An 18,274-nucleotide genomic window follows, 5' to 3' on the forward strand; every position below is an offset into this window, starting at 1 on the left:
AATCATGGATCCATAAATCAGGATGTGGCACTGGCTCATTGGCATGTGTCCCTATTCTTATGTAAATAGCGTATTGTTATTAAAATGACGTTGTGACCTTGTATGAGGGCGTTAATATTTCGGACAGGCAGAGCTTGACTAGGGAGTATGATGACGTCTTGTATCTTTCAATAATAATCTATGTTGGGTTAAATAAGTTCAATAATTAACTTTTTGTAGTGTATGCCTACATCATATCCTTATAAAATAAATGTATTTTTCCCTATTTATTACATTATAATCTTTGATGTTTACGTGACTTTATACCATCTAGAAAGTGCTACGCCACTGCTCCGCCTCCTTATTGTTAATAGGCCTATAAACACATAGATATATATTATTATTATTATTATTATTATTATTATTATTACTTTAGGATGGCGATCTAATACTGAGCGACGACGTACCTTCGCCTTTTCCGATCAATTTACCATATCCCCGCACCAGGAATTTGTCACGCTACCAGGAAATCCCAGGAATTTCGACTGGCGAAATATAACCGGAAAGACCATTGGTTTCTTGCCCGGTACCTATGCTAATGAAGATTGCCTTGCAGAGGCTAAAGGAATTGTTGTAAGTAGGGTTAAAAAGCCTGGCCAACCTACGGTACTCGCACAGTAGCGGCGGCGGAACGAATTTGGAAGTGGGGGAGCCAGTCAATGGGTTCGCGGCCCCCTCAAAATGAAGGCCGACCCTATTGAAGCTATTTAGGGGACCATTTTGACACTATTATTGTGTACAATTTTAGTTTGCAAAATCCAGAAGCAAAAAGAAGGATATGTTTATCCATAGGTCTCACACAGGTGGGTGGAAACATTTGCAAAATGAATGTCCAATTGAAGCCATTTGGTTCACAATTATTATGCTACCACCGCGATGCATAGGCCTACTGTTTTAGCAATGTCCGTCCCTCCGTCCGTATCTAGTGAAAATTGGTCTCATAATATGAACAGTTCAAATTCTATTGCAACCATTATTATGTTTTCAGAAATTTAGTCCCTATAGTTTGTACAGATTTTTAAAATCTAACATAATCAACACTTGGACACAATTATTCACAAACTATTTTACAACTCTGACTGTTTTCATTAATTTGTTTCCCAATTTGGTGCCATACACTGTACACAATGTAAAATTTGGTATTGCCACAGCGGTACTAACAAAACCTACCCATTTGGGCCCATACTCACCATGAAGTTCTGGCAACACTGGTAGTGGCAACAACCAAACTGAAAACTGAGTCACTGAGTTGTGAATGAACTGCATTGGACAAAAATCCTACAGAAAGTGGATTTCTAACTCCAAAATCATCATTTGTTTCGGAAATTGAAGTAGGAAAAAGATGACAGTCCGTGTTTACAGCAAATTATTAAAGATTGTTCATGATTTAAGAGTAGAATGCGTGAGAAGGGAGTTAAGGCCAAGGAAGTAAGCTTACAAAAGTAAGCTTATTTTGGAAGTTGCACAAGACATGCTAATGTGCTTGCAATTTGCATTGTGTGAAGCTAGAAAGGTAGGTTTAATCTATTTATTTCTAGAGATGATTAGGCAACACAAATAACAAAATTAGCCTCAGCCTCAATATTTAGCCTAGGCTTTAATCAGCCCAATGCCAATCATTGTCTCTTAGTAGGGTGGTCACATGAAAATTTCAAACCCACCCCTGGAATTACTTTTTCTGTTAGGATTGTTCCTTCTGCAAAATGATTTAAAAAAACCTTTTGAATCAACTCAATCGGACAATCCGTTGCGAAGATACAGCCTTTTAAAGATTCACAAAATTGGCCATTTATACCCCATTTTAGGAAAATCCTGATTTTGTCATTAATTTGCATATTCATGAAGCGATAATTGTGGGAATAAAGCCAAAGAAGGCCTGAGATGTATTGTTTTTGTTTATTAATGTTCATTTATGCAAATATTAAAAATCCAGGGTCATAATTGCTATATTTCCTTCTTTACGACATTTTTAAAATGGCTGAAATCACAAAAAAAACTCTTTTGCCAGGACTTTTAAGGTAAATATGTGTGATTTTCGCCATTGAGGGCGCTATTATGTGCCAATTATGACCTTCAAAGGCCTGTATTTCCTAAACTACACAACCAAATTGTCTGATTTTTGCACAGGATTTTGCTCTGAGGGTCTAGATTGTAAAACTGAATATAGCATAATTGTACATCTTTGGGAAAATAGTTTTATTTGATGACAAAAATTTATTTTGTGCGTTAACTTTTTTATGCGTGACCGTACAATGCTATATTCACCTTCATTATATCTAATTAGGTAGACGGGTTTGCACAGAAGTTACTAGGAGACAAATTATATGGAATTCAAAATGCCCAAAAGTTTTCCAACTGCTGCAAAATATGTTACAATTTCCATCATACATTTGTGTATGTAGGCAGGGGTACACACAATAGCTACAACCATGGCCAAAATGTGTTGGGACACTTATGGAAAACGTACACTATAGTATGACCTTATTTCCGTTATTATTAACGTGATAAAGTGGAGGTTTCTTTGGTGTCAAGCCTAAACACTTTCCTAACACCCCAACCCTCCCCTTCCCCACCAATCAATGTTGGGTGCCACAAGGCTCGTGTGACCAAAAAAGTCGAATTCAACATTGATCGGGGAGTGGGGGGCTTATTTACATTACCCTATCAAACCGTCCCAACACTTATGGCCAGCATTGTCTCTAAGGTACAAAAATCAAATTTTAAAATGTGTGTTTTGGCCCATATCTCCTCAACCATAGCTTGGATTTTCATCAAATTTTACATGAAAACGGAGAAACTATTTATCTTTTCACTTATATAAAAATGATTGCATTTTCCTCATGTGATTTAGGGATACGGTCACGTTTTATACGCAATATCATGTATTTTACAGTGCGTTCTGAACATTATTAGCCTATGCCAACTACGTATTTTGCGTAAAATGACGTTTTATTTTGAAAGAGTAGTGATTTAATCGCCAGAAATACATGATATTTGTTGACAGGAATTGATTGAAGTCTTTTAAAAGAGTGATTTTGGGAAACAAATACTTAAAATTTAAAAAAAGAGCTAATTTATAGAAAAAACAACAACAAACTTTAATCATTTCCATCGTTTGCATCAAAAACGTATGTGGTATTTGCAACGAGTATATCGTGTAAATATAATCATAGTCGGCAGGAGTAGGCTTAAATTACATTTTATGACTGAAATTTATTAAAGCGCTTTCAAAGAAACTTATAGTAAGTATAGAAAGTAAAATATAGGTAGACATACAGAAAAAAAAGAAGGACGGACATTGGCAAAAATTAATAGAACGACGAATATAATATGATGAAGGATATTGTAAAATAATAACAAAAAAGAAAAGAAAAGGAAATCTAAATAAATTCAGGGGCTCGAACCCGTGTCCACTGCGCCTGTGGCAGATGCCGTATCCATTGCGCCACAGAGCTGTGTAACTTCAACAGACTTAAACTATAATATAATGCTATTCAACATGCATGTATATAAATATACGCTCTACACACGATATACAGTCCAAAAAATACATTTTACGGCATTTGTTTCATTAACTGAATATTTATCATATAGCAGGTGTTGGCTGACATTGTGCTCCACATTTAGTTCAGTTTTGTCCGGGATAAATGACTACGGGACAAAATCGGACGGTATACACGTCTTTAAAGAGTAAAGAATTTTAATATAATATTACTTTCTTTTTCTTTTTACAAACGTGTATATCGTTCGTTTTTGTCCCAAAATCATTTTACCCCGGCCCAAAACTGAAATATATGTGAGCACAAATGTCAGCCAACACCTGCTATATGATAAATATTCAGTTAATGAAACAAATGCCGTAAAAGTGCGATTTGTTTGACTGTTTATCGTCCGTAGAGCGTATATTTATATACATGCATCTTGTATAGCATTATATTACAGTTTAAGCCTGTTAAAGTAATACAGCTCTGTGGTGCAATGGATACGGCATCTGCCACAGGCACAGTGGACACGGGTTCGAGCCCCTGAATTTATTTATATATCTTTTTCTTTTCTTTTTTGTTATTATTTTACAATATCCTTCATCATATTATATTCGTCGTTCTATTAATTTTTGCCAATGTCCGTCCTTCTTTTTTTCTGTATTTGTTGCTTCATTTGTGGTAGACTGCGGTAAATTGGGAAAACAAGTGTGCATGGGTTCGATTCCTTTATTTGTTTTTTGATCACGAGATGTTGTGATAACTTTTATTTTCTTCTATAGCTGTAATGTAACATTTTAATTGGTGGAAACAATAATTTTCCATTTTAAAACCCAAGTTTTTGACAGTTAAAGTGACGAATAGTGAACTTAGACAGGGCCAAAATATCGTTTTAAGACATTTTAAGTGACCAGTCCCTAAATGTCAAATGTAGCCATCCAAAATTTTTTTGGTAAAGCCACATGATAAGATCTCTAACTGCTCCAAATTTGGTGTCAATATCATATTTACTTTTTGAGTTATAAGCAAAAAACTGAAATTAGATGATTTTTTTCAACTTTTCAAATACAACCATGGCCAAAATGTGTTGGGACACTTATGGAAAACGTACACTATAGTATGACCTTATTTCCGTTATTATTAACGTGATAAAGTGGAGGTTTCTTTGGTGTCAAGCCTAAACACTTTCCTAACACCCCAACCCTCCCCTTCCCCACCAATCAATGTTGGGTGCCACAAGGCTCGTGTGACCAAAAAGTCGAATTCAACATTGATCGGGGAGTGGGGCTTATTTACATTACCCTATCAAACCGTCCCAACACTTATGGCCAGCATTGTCTCTAAGGTACAAAAAATCAAATTTTAAAATGTGTGTTTTGGCCCATATCTCCTCAACCATAGCTTGGATTTTCATCAAATTTTACATGAAAACGGAGAAACTATTTATCTTTTCACTTATATAAGAATTATTGCATTTTCCTCATGTGATTTAGGGATACGGTCACGTTTTATACGCAATATCATGTATTTTACAGTGCGTTCTGAACATTATTAGCCTATGCCAACTACGTATTTTGCGTAAAATGACGTTTTATTTTGAAAGAGTAGTGATTTAATCGCCAGAAATACATGATATTTGTTGACAGGAATTGATTGAAGTCTTTTAAAAGAGTGATTTTGGGAAACAAATACTTAAAATTTAAAAAAAGAGCTAATTTTTAGAAAAAACAACAACAAACTTTAATCATTTTCATCGTTTGCATCAAAAACGTATGTGGTATTTGCAACGAGTATATCGTGTAAATATAATCATAGTCGGCAGGAGTAGGCTTAAATTACATTTTATGACTGAAATTTATTAAAGCGCTTTCAAAGAAACTTATAGTAAGTATAGAAAGTAAAATATAGGTAGACATACAGAAAAAAAGAAGGACGGACAGTGGCAAAAATAAATAGAACGACGAATATAATATGATGAAGGATATTGTAAAATAATAACAAAAAGAAAAGAAAAGGAAATCTAAATAAATTCAGGGCTCGAACCCGTGTCCACTGCGCCTGTGGCAGATGCCGTATCCATTGCGCCACAGAGCTGTGTAACTTCAACAGACTTAAACTATAATATAATGCTATTCAACATGCATGTATATAAATATACGCTCTACACACGATATACAGTCCAAAAAATACATTTTACGGCATTTGTTTCATTAACTGAATATTTATCATATAGCAGGTGTTGGCTGACATTGTGCTCCACATTTAGTTCAGTTTTTGTCCGGGATAAATGACTACAGGACAAAATCGGACGGTATACACGTCTTTAAAGAGTAAAGAATTTTAATATAATATTACTTTCTTTTTCTTTTTACAAACGTGTATATCGTTCGTTTTTGTCCCAAAATCATTTTACCCCGGCCCAAAACTGAAATATATGTGGAGCACAAATGTCAGCCAACACCTGCTATATGATAAATATTCAGTTAATGAAACAAATGCCGTAAAAGTGCGATTTGTTTGACTGTTTATCGTCCGTAGAGCGTATATTTATATACATGCATCTTGTATAGCATTATATTACAGTTTAAGCCTGTTAAAGTAATACAGCTCTGTGGTGCAATGGATACGGCATCTGCCACAGGCACAGTGGACACGGGTTCGAGCCCCTGAATTTATTTAGATTTCTTTTTCTTTTCTTTTTTGTTATTATTTTACAATATCCTTCATCATATTATATTCGTCGTTCTATTAATTTTGCCAATGTCCGTCCTTCTTTTTTCTGTATTTGTTGCTTCATTTGTGGTAGACTGCGGTAAATTGGGAAAACAAGTGTGCATGGGTTCGATTCCTTTATTTGTTTTTTGATCACGAGATGTTGTGATAACTTTTATTTTCTTCTATAGCTGTAATGTAACATTTTAATTGGTGGAAACAATAATTTTCCATTTTAAACCCAAGTTTTTGACAGTTAAAGTGACGAATAGTGAACTTAGACAGGGCCAAAATATCGTTTTAAGACATTTTAAGTGACCAGTCCCTAAATGTCAAATGTAGCCATCCAAAATTTTTTTGGTAAAGCCACATGATAAGATCTCTAACTGCTCCAAATTTAGTGTCAATATCATATTTACTTTTTTGAGTTATAAGCAAAAAACTGAAATTAGATGATTTTTTTCAACTTTTCAAATACAACCATGGCCAAAATGTGTTGGGACACTTATGGAAAACGTACACTATAGTATGACCTTATTTCCGTTATTATTAACGTGATAAAGTGGAGGTTTCTTTGGTGTCAAGCCTAAACACTTTCCTAACACCCCAACCCTCCCCTTCCCCACCAATCAATGTTGGGTGCCACAAGGCTTGTGTTACCAAAAAAGTCGAATGTAACATTGATCGGGGGAGTGGGGCTTATTTACATTACCCTATCAAACCGTCCCAACACTTATGGCCAGCATTGTCTCTAAGGTACAAAAATCAAATTTTAAAATGTGTGTTTTGGCCCATATCTCCTCAACCATAGCTTGGATTTTCATCAAATTTTACATGAAAACGGAGAAACTATTTATCTTTTCACTTATATAAAAATTATTGCATTTTCCTCATGTGATTTAGGGATACGGTCACGTTTTATACGCAATATCATGTATTTTACAGTGCGTTCTGAACATTATTAGCCTATGCCAACTACGTATTTTGCGTAAAATGACGTTTTATTTTGAAAGAGTAGTGATTTAATCGCCAGAAATACATGATATTTGTTGACAGGAATTGATTGAAGTCTTTTAAAAGAGTGATTTTGGGAAACAAATACTTAAAATTTAAAAAAAGAGCTAATTTTTAGAAAAAACAACAACAAACTTTAATCATTTTCATCGTTTGCATCAAAAACGTATGTGGTATTTGCAACGAGTATATCGTGTAAATATAATCATAGTCGGCAGGAGTAGGCTTAAATTACATTTTATGACTGAAATTTATTAAAGCGCTTTCAAAGAAACTTATAGTAAGTATAGAAAGTAAAATATAGGTAGACATACAGAAAAAAAAAGAAGGACGAAAATAAAAAAAAATTAATAGAACGACGAATATAATATGATGAAGGATATTGTAAAATAATAACAAAAAAGAAAAAAAGGAAATCTAAATAAATTCAGGGGCTCGAACCCGTGTCCACTGCGCCTGTGGCAGATGCCGTATCCATTGCGCCACAGAGCTGTGTAACTTCAACAGACTTAAACTATAATATAATGCTATTCAACATGCATGTATATAAATATACGCTCTACACACGATATACAGTCCAAAAATAAATTTTTTACGGCATTTGTTTCATTAACTGAATATTTATCATATAGCAGGTGTTGGCTGACATTGTGCTCCACATTTAGTTCAGATTTGGTTCAGGATAAATGACTACGGGACAAAATCGGACGGTATACACGTCTTTAAAGAGTAAAGAATTTTAATATAATATTACTTTTTCTTTTTCTTTTTACAAACGTGTATATCGTTCGTTTTGTCCCAAAATCATTTTACCCCGGCCCAAAACTGAAATATATGTGGAGCACAAATGTCAGCCAACACCTGCTATATGATAAATATTCAGTTAATGAAACAAATGCCGTAAAAGTGCGATTTGTTTGACTGTTTATCGTCCGTAGAGCGTATATTTATATACATGCATCTTGTATAGCATTATATTACAGTTTAAGCCTGTTAAAGTAATACAGCTCTGTGGTGCAATGGATACGGCATCTGCCACAGGCACAGTGGACACGGGTTCGAGCCCTGAATTTATTTATATATCTTTTTCTTTTCTTTTTGTTATTATTTTACAATATCCTTCATCATATTATATTCGTCGTTCTATTAATTTTTGCCAATGTCCGTCCTTCTTTTTTTTCTGTATTTGTTGCTTCATTTGTGGTAGACTGCGGTAAATTCGGAAAACAAGTGTGCATGGGTTCGATTCCTTTATTTGTTTTTTGATCACGAGATGTTGTGATAACTTTTATTTTCTTCTATAGCTGTAATGTAACATTTTAATTGGTGGAAACAATAATTTTCCATTTTAAAACCCAAGTTTTTGACAGTTAAAGTGACGAATAGTGAACTTAGACAGGGCCAAAATATCGTTTTAAGACATTTTAAGTGACCAGTCCCTAAATGTCAAATGTAGCCATCCAAAATTTTTTGGTAAAGCCACATGATAAGATCTCTAACTGCTCCAAATTTGGTGTCAATATCATATTTACTTTTTTGAGTTATAAGCAAAAACTGAAATTAGATGATTTTTTTTCAACTTTTCAAATACAACCATGGCCAAAATGTGTTGGGACACTTATGGAAAACGTACACTATAGTATGACCTTATTTCCGTTATTATTAACGTGATAAAGTGGAGGTTTCTTTGTTGTCAAGCCAAACACTTTCCTAACACCCCAACCCTACCCCTTCCACACCTATCAATGTTGGGTGCCACAAGGCTCGTGTGACCAAAAAGTCGAATTCAACATTGATCGGGGAGTGGGGGCTTATTTACATTACCCTATCAAACCGTCCCAACACTTATGGCCAGCATTGTAGCATTGTGGCCACCCTACTCTTAGTGCTAGAATATTCTAGTTAGTATAGTAGTAGTACTAGAAGTAGAACTGCTAGCCTATGCAGCTGCCAGGTCTATGACTATTATGGGGAGCAATTAATTCTTGAACATATAAAACTAATGCTGATTTCATACCTTCTGCCGCTTGCCAGAGCGTCACCCCGCTGAACGGCAGCAGCATGAATACGAAAGCCAAGGTTGCTGCTCGGCACTGCCAGAAATCATTTATCTCATACCATGCATCCACGGTACGTCAGAGTGGCGCAGCTCCTTGAAATTGAATTCAACTCCTAGACCATGGAATAATTGATAGGAAGAGGCACTCCCTAATTAGCATGAGGCCGCATTCTTATTTAAATTAGCCATTGTGTTTATAAATTCATATTCATGTTTACCAGTAGCACTTTACACCACCAGGTAGGGTAAGACATGAATAATTTAGTGTTGTAAAGTCAAATAAGCTTCATTCTTTCCAGTCTTGAACAAAATAGTAGGCGGAGGCGGGAATCGATCTCGGTACCTATCGGTTGAAAGGCACAGCGTACGACCACTACGCCAAGTAACTATCTGCTGTGAGACGTGTGATTTTAATCCTTGATATTGCTCAATGGAATAAATCGTGAAATTAAATCAATAATAAAAGAAGCAGAGTTTTATTTTGGGCTCAAATTGGAGACAGCTCTACTAGAGAAATGGGAAAATATTTGTCTTTGCTTTAAAGAAAATATTTAAGTTAGAAAATAATAAAATAAATTTAAATAAATATATATTTTGAAACAGAATGTTATGCCTCTATTGGAAAAAAATATATTACAATAACTTGTGTGTACTATAATTTATTATTTATTTATTATTAATTACTTACTTACTTACTTACTTAATTAATTAATTAATTAATTAATTTATTTATTATTTAATCACTAACATTTATACTCACTTCATCACTCACTCACTTAAAATTAATCTCATTCTGATGACAAAACAACCCAATTAATTATATCATGAACAATATTATTTAAATTATTAAAATTTTGTAAATTTGACCAAATATTTTTATAATTGTCCCAGAAAGATTAATTTGATTGTAGGTGCATGCAGTAGAAAATAGTCTAAAGACAATATATGCAAAGTTTAAGGCCTTTTATGGTGGGTATACTGTTGGAGCTACATTTTATTTCAGGTCGAAATATGGTGAAAAAATGAAATGTGTAAAAAACGCGTTTGAAAATTAAAAAAAACGTTGTTTTTAAATTTTTGAAAGTTTGTTTAAACTTTTGAAAGTTTGTTTAATGTATTATCAAAAGTGCATTATGTTAATGTGTCTAATAATGAAAAACACATTGATATAATGATGATTTTTTGATTTCTCTTGACACCTGTCTCACTTTAATTTCAAAATGGCAATTTATTGCTCGCATTTATTTCAGAAAAATTAATTCATCCACCAATGACAAGAAATCTACCGTCACCACTGTCTATTTTACCATAATGACAGATTCAGTAATCATCCATCTTACAAAATAATATTGTGTGAAATAATATATGGTCAGTAAATCAATCAACCAATCAACTCCCTCCTCTCAATTACTCTTGCATTCATTCATTTACCTGTTATACCTTCACACTTTATTCCAACAATCAATCATCAATCAATCAATCAATCAATCAATCAATCAATCAATCAATTCATCAATCAATCAACCCATACATCAACATATCAATCAGTCAATCTGTCAGTCATTTAGTCTCACATCATCACAAGTCATAAAATTAAAATTGATCGACAACTTGATTGGTCGATCAGTTCATTGTTTCATTGTTTGATGGTTTGATAAGTATATTGATCGAAATTGACTATTATATAATTATTAATATTGTTATTGTTTGATTGATTGATAACTTGAAGAATTGATGTATCAATTAATTCGTTGAGCCGTTGCAAATGAGTACGTGAAATGTTTAAGAGCTGAGTTACTTCAATAGGCCTAAATTAAATAAATAAATAAACAAGCAAATAAATAAATTAATAAATGAATAAATAAATAAATTAATTAATTAATTAATTAATTAATTAATTAATTAATTAATTAATTAATTAATTAATTAATTAATTAATTAATTTATTAATTAATTAATTATTAATTAATTAATTTATTAATTTATTAAGTAATTAATTCATACATTCATTCATTAATTAACTAATTAATTATTAGATGAATAAATAAAAGTTGTGCAAGAAAAATCAATGCAATAGATGTCCCATTTCGTTTACGGCTATCTATCTGTATATTTGTTTTGTTTTCATAAAATTGCTGTAGGCCTATTTCTCTTTTGAAATCATTAGGGGCTGTGCAATAGTTATGATCCCTGGGGAGGGTAAAATTTGGGGGGCAAGAATTTTTGGCGAGCCGCAAAGGGGGGAATTGCAATTTTTGCCAGCCGAGAGGGGGGAAAGCGATTTTTGGCACACATCCATGCAGGGCTGTCAACTTTTTGGAATTGCTTGGCGTGAGACAGGAGCGTACCAGGATTTGCCGACTCCAATGTTCATTTTGCACCATGATTATTTGAGCCACGGCGCTCGGGAATGTGAAAAGGGGGGGGTAGGAGCAACAAATTATTCATGCAGATGCGTGAGATTTACTCATTTTCCAGCTTTTTGCGTGAGATTTACTACCTAGGCGTGAGATTATACTACCTTGGTGTGAGACCGTGAGAAAGTGACCCAATGCGTGAGACTCACGGCCAATAGTGCGTGAGAGTTGACAGCCCTGATCCATGGGGTGCGTTTTAAATAAAACGCTCTAAAAAGGCTTCGAAAAACGGTACGGAAACGCTTTAATATGCAAATCATTGGCATGTGCAAGAGGGGGGCTAAGAATTTTGGCGGACCGAGAGGGGGTGCAAGCGATTTTTGGCAGGCTGAGAGGGGGAACGATATTTGGCGGGCCATTCGGAAATTTTACCCCGGTAACGTACTGTTATCCTAAGCCTTTTAGAGCATTTTATTTAATAGGCGTAGGCCTACCATGAATAGGGCCTATGTGCAAACCCCCGGCTCAGAATTATTACACAGCCCTTGATAATCTCCGGGGATAATCTCCAAAATCATTCAATCATTCTTTTGATAGACCTAAACTCTTCTAGTAGGCCATAGATTTTAAATACTATGAGTAGGCCTATACGTATTCAGCAAGTGACATGTACAAGTGCTATAAACGCCGTGCATCAGTGTGTCACTTCATTAATATTACTAACCGGCTCACACGCTGTAGTGTATAAATCAAAATTCAAAACACTCGGGTGATTACATAATCAGTGGCCTCAGCTCAATTGAGGGCGTTTCAATTTACTACGTGATTTGGGAAATGCACAAGATCAAATAGAATGGCGAGTAATGATTATTTACTTGTTTTTAAAAACAAACTGCTTAGGGCGGTAATACAACGTGTACGTCCGATAACTATAGATTGAATGATATTTATCATCACACGAGGAAACAAAAACAAACGAGGTCAGTGGAGGTCAGTGGTCTCAGCTCTCAGAGGGGCGCACTTTCAAGCTTGGTACTCGCATTGAACAGACAAAGTTCGCAAACTGAATGGCGGCTTTATTTGTCAACCGTAATTAACATAATCAAGGGGTAGAACATGCTAAAATCCATAACCGATCGATAACTAGACTCATTTTCTACCAAGCAAACCAGCGGGATTTGTCATAGGTTTGCGTGCGTAATAGAATAACCGTGAATTTAGTGTCACCCCGTGTCCTAGACCTAGCAATCTGTCGATTTGGGCAAACTGGTAGAGCGATTGATCCCGGCGATTGACATCTCGGCTTGCTACTGGTAACTTACTGTAGGGGTTTCTGGTGTGGCTGCACAGTGTAATAAAATCGTTGTCAGAGCAGCAAATCGGCAAGCGGCAGGGAAATATCCGGGAAAGTATGAAACCAGCACAGTGCCGCAGGTGTCAGTCTCTCTAGACTAGACTCTACTGCTAGCATTGGTAAATCCTTCAAATATTGCAGCTGCACTAAATGTTACTGTAATTTGCTGGCCATGAACTTGGAAGCTTCATGCCTGCGAACCTAGTAGAGTTCTACGATAAGTAAAGATTCTGAAAACATAATAATGATAAAATTGGATGGTTTTTTTCACCCAATAGGCCTACAAATTTATTGGTCTCGCTACGAGTTTTAAAATATGGGACTCTATTAGGCCTACGTCTCGTCCAATATTTTAAAACTCATAGCTCGACCAATAAATTTGTAGTATTGGGTTCAAACCATCCAACTTTATATCAAATTTGGGTCATAGCTGTACTATCGGAACTCACATCCATTGGTGGTGTTCAAGGTCATATACTGAGGTCAAAGGTCATTTGAGGTCAACTTGTAAAATAGGCCTACCATTATTTAAGACTTTTGGTTAAAATTTGGTCTCGTTGAATTCGTATTGCAACCAAACTTTTACATTAAAATTTGGTCTCATATGAACAGTTCAAATCCAATTGCAACCATTATTATGTTTTCAGAATCTTGTTTCCTATACCTCTCCACAGTTTAAAACGCCAAAAAATAGCAAATTGGACGCATTTTGCATCCAATTTTAGCGCCACAAGGATTCTAATCCCCCGTGATTTTTAAAATCGCCGATTTTGCCGCCAATTTTAACGTAGGCCCTATTGTAAATCGACCGATCGTATGCGATCAAGAGAGAACACAAACGCACTGTATGAGACTATGCATTTCAGTCACAGTATTGAACCGGGCATTTTGATTTGCTTCACGGAGCTGAGAGAGATGTTCACACAGAATTACATGATTCTAGGCTTGAAAATCAACGTTATGGTGTAACTAAAAGCATGTTTCAGCTGCTAAGAAATGAAGAAATTAATGTTGTTTGCCGAAATATCCTAAAGTACAAAAAACGAGTAAAAACCGTTGCTTAACAACCACATAAAAGCTGCAGAATTCGGCACTCTCATACATTCGGACATCGAAAATTATCAAATTTTCTGACCAAACCAGAGGATTTATACCTGTCAAATGTCACTTTTCGAACTATTATAATTGAAGACTCTGCAAAGTGCGAATGATGTTAGCACAGACACGGTATGGTTTTAGATAAGCTTATGAAATCGGCATATCCACCAAACTGCACTATCATGACTGTTGCCTTGGTACTTGCATTGCACTGCAGGCGTGCAATTTTTTTTGCTCGAGGCATGTAAGATCAGTCGATTTTGGCCCTACTCAAAAAATCACGAAAAAAAGAAGAAAAAAAAAAGATTCTGAAAACATAATAATGATAAAATTGGATGGTTTTTCACCCAATGCAAAATTTACGTCTCGTCCAATATTTTAAAACTCATAGCGAGACCAACAAATACTACAAATTTATTGGTCTCGCTATGAGTTTTAAAATATTGGACTCGACTACGCTCGTCCAATATTTGAAAACTCATAGCTCGACCAATACATTTATAGTATTGGGTTCAAAACATCCAATTTTATATCAAACTTGGGTCATAGCTACATGGAACCCTCATCTATTGCTGGTGTTCAAAGTTCAAATCCTATTGCAAACAAATTTGGGTCATAGCTGCACTTTGTGCATGAACCCTCAACTGCATTATGGGTATCTTCTTGTGTTGTTGCTAGCCAAGGTGAAATATTGAGGTCAAAGGTCATTTGATGTCAAATTGTAAATTAAACGTTGTCTCATTTGATCAGTTCAAATCCTAATATTGCAACCAAATTTGGGTCATAACTGCACTATGCGAAGCCTTGTCTATTGGTGGTGTTCAAGGTAATATACTGAGGTCAATGGTCATTTGAGGTCAACTTGTAAAATACCATTTGACTTTTGGTCAAACTTAAAACTAAAATTCATAAGCTTCAGGCTTGTGATAATTATCGTACCCCTTTTCTTACTTCAGGGAGCAGTACTTCCAACAGAAAACATACGACAATGCCGATTACCACAGTGTTTGGAATGGCTGAAAGACGAAACGGTGAGAATAATGAATTCGTCTTTCATTAAGAGATCCGCAGTGGGTTTCATACTATTAAATGGGTATAATAGGATATTCCAGTTAAAATCACAGCCTATGGAAGACGTGACCTTAATCTCCCACACAGGGAGTGTGGATTTTAAATGAGGTTAACTGAATGGGCGACTCTATTCCGTCGGCTACTAATCGTGACTACACTCATGGAAATTGTTCGTTGGCAATACTCAGTAAGTTGACGTAAGTCGTTGCGTCAACTTTCCGAGTAATGCCAACGTGTACAATTTTGAGTAACGCTGACTCGATATCATTATGTTGTTCGCACTCATTTGCACTTACTTTATTGAGTTGTTACAACTCAGAAATTGAAACTAGCCTAGGTTAACATAATTTTCTAGAGGTGTGCTATAGTATACAACAAAATTTTGCACTGATTACAAAAATAAATGTTTGAATACTGCTAATTGTGCAGAAAATGATCCAGTTACGTGAATGAAGTAACAAAGTACCAAATTGGAATAAAACTCAAAACAATAAGTACCAGTAACTTAATATGAACGAGTTACATCAATTTACATGTTGAGTTACCTCAACTAATTGGTGTTTATTTTTCTAAGTTCCCTGAACTTGAATTCAGAAGTTGGCATTACTTAAAAATTTGACGCAACGACTTACGTCAACTTTTTAAGTAATGCCAACAAAGTTGATTAGTTGACGGAACTTTTTGAGCTTTTTCAGCATTTTTAAGTTCGGATAACTAAAATGAATTTTGTTTTGGCAACTTTTACACTATTTTTGAGTTGTCCAAACTTACTCCTTTTGAATTGCACCAACAAGGCGAACAAGTCTTTTCTATGAGTGTAGGTGATCTAAGACGCTGTGCTCTGTCACTGGTCCTTGCGTTTCCCTTTTGAAAAAAATCATGTCGGAGGTTGGTGTGAAGCTTGACAACGACGCCCATGCCGAGCATTAAGGGAAAGTTAATGCCTCTAGCATATTCATTACTTATTTAAAAATATTATGCCGTTGCGTACAGTGGCGGCGCTACGGGGGGCATCCCTAATTAATTAATTGTTATTGCCCCCCCCCCACTTTTGATGCAAAACACCCAAAATTATTTACACGTAAATTTCCACTTTTCGCGGCAATTTTGCGCAAAATTTGTCGATTTTGCCCCCCCCCCCACTCGTTGCGTATTTGTATTTTCTTTAGTTTGAAACAAAAATGTGAAATTAGGCTTATATGCAAAGGTCAATTGCATTTTTTTTAAAGTAGCGGCCTATGTGTAAACTGATTTATTACAGCGCACACGATTTCCTGTGCGGGTCATTTTAGTTTTCAAGCAAACATATTTTTCGAGAATACACTTCTTTTAGACTCACCCTGTATGCTATTTTATTTCTCTGTGTAGATAGATGCTGTATATTCAGATTCCTTCTTGTTCAAAGGTAAGACAGGAATAGAGGAGGTAACGGACCGCCTTGAGGCTTGCTCCATCACCGGCAACACTGTGATGACTCGGTACGACTCGAAACTCATCGATTGGTGGAATCCAGCTCAAGCTAAACTGATCGCAAGCAAGGAATACCATGAGATATGCAATGACATCAAAGTTACGCACGGTAAGCATATGGATCACAGATCGTGTAAGGGACTGTGCCGGGGGGGCACTTCAATTTGAAATGGATATATAGGTGTAGGGCTGGCACTTTCGCACTAAGGGGCATTCGGTGAGAGCAAAATGTAAAGAATATGGGGTCATTGGGTGAGAGCATGATTTTTGGCATTCGGTGAGAGCAAAATGTAAAAAATATGGGGTCATTGGGTGAGAACATGACTTTTTTAATGGAATCTTTGGGTGAGAACCGAAACAGCGCCACATAAACCTCGAAAATCAAATTTCTAGTTCTAAATGGCTTCACATTGCTTTTTTTTTTTTTTTTTTCAAAATAAGTAACAAAATCAATGATAAATGAAAGTTGCTGTTCAAATTGAAATTGTAAGGGTCTTTGGGTGACAGATCAAATGGAAAAATAGGGGGTCTTCGGGTGACAGAGCATGTGTTCATAAAAAAAATATGGGGTCTTTGGGTGACAGCGATGCTGAAAAGGGGGTCTTAACAGCCCTACATACGCGTCACCTCCAAAGTTGGAGTGCCCCCCCGGGGGGACTGTGCAATAATTATGAGCCCGAGGGTAATAAATAATCATTCATAAATACTTTAAAAGAGGTAGCTTCTTGAATGGGCATTGGGCAACGTCGGTGAACAACCCCCGGGAACAAGCAAGCAAGATAATACGCTATTTTATATCCTTCATTCATAGATTCTTGTTCATTGATTGGTTAAAAGTGTGTCACGTGATCAAAAATAAACACACTATTCTGTGAGGAAGTGCAAAAAGTACTATTTACGTCCGTAAATAGTACATCCAAGCCGTAAATAGTATTTCTGAATAGTTACTATATACGGATAGCAGCATACCCACGTCGCAGTCCATAAAGCATAACAATAACATTGAACGTCGACATTGACTATAAGAGTATTTTGTCACTGCCGAGAAACGACAACACAAAAATGGCGAAATATAAATCAAGCTGGAGTGGGCTGCTACTGCTGAAGAAGATCACAATTTCAGCTGTTTGATTTGAATTGTTACCAGTTCTAGCGCAGGAATATTTACTGAATTCATACCACAGACCAACACAGCCAGATTCAGAGCGACACTGACACGGTAAGCTTAAAAACAAACACTGACAGTGCGAGACCAGTCTCGGACCGCCTAGGCCATGCATGCATGAAGGTAGCTGGCCTAGTACCGTGCGTGTGGAGGCCTATCCCGATTGCACGATGGCCTTCGAGTTTACACATGTAAATCTTTTTACATGTAACAACTTGAACAAATAAACACTGACAGTGAGTAAGCTTCAAAACCACTAACACATGAACATGACAGTGCGAGTTTTTGAACCGCCTAAACCGGACTGCCGTGCATAGGCCCTACCTAGGCCTATCTTGAAGCATGGTGGAGTTTTCATATAATCTTTTATACGGGGAATATACGGTTTGACCCCAAAAAAATTGCAACAAAAGGTTTTTTAACTGATTTTGGTACTATGGGACCTCAGGAATA

General features: G+C 35.8%; 1 protein-coding gene across 1 annotated transcript in view; it reads left to right on the forward strand.

Annotated features, from left to right (window-relative positions):
- The window catches only part of LOC140150943 (uncharacterized), a 45,119-nt gene that overhangs the window by 16,319 nt on the left and 10,526 nt on the right, over window positions 1–18,274 (forward strand). Inside the window, exons 5-7 of the mRNA XM_072173101.1 lie at window positions 416–612; window positions 15,072–15,146; window positions 16,555–16,765. Coding sequence (XP_072029202.1) covers window positions 416–612; window positions 15,072–15,146; window positions 16,555–16,765 — 483 coding nt within the window. The remainder of the gene's footprint in view (window positions 1–415; window positions 613–15,071; window positions 15,147–16,554; window positions 16,766–18,274) is intronic.

The sequence above is a fragment of the Amphiura filiformis genome, chromosome 4 (genome assembly GCF_039555335.1).
Source record: "Amphiura filiformis chromosome 4, Afil_fr2py, whole genome shotgun sequence".
Classification (NCBI taxonomy): Eukaryota; Metazoa; Echinodermata; class Ophiuroidea; order Amphilepidida; family Amphiuridae; genus Amphiura; species Amphiura filiformis.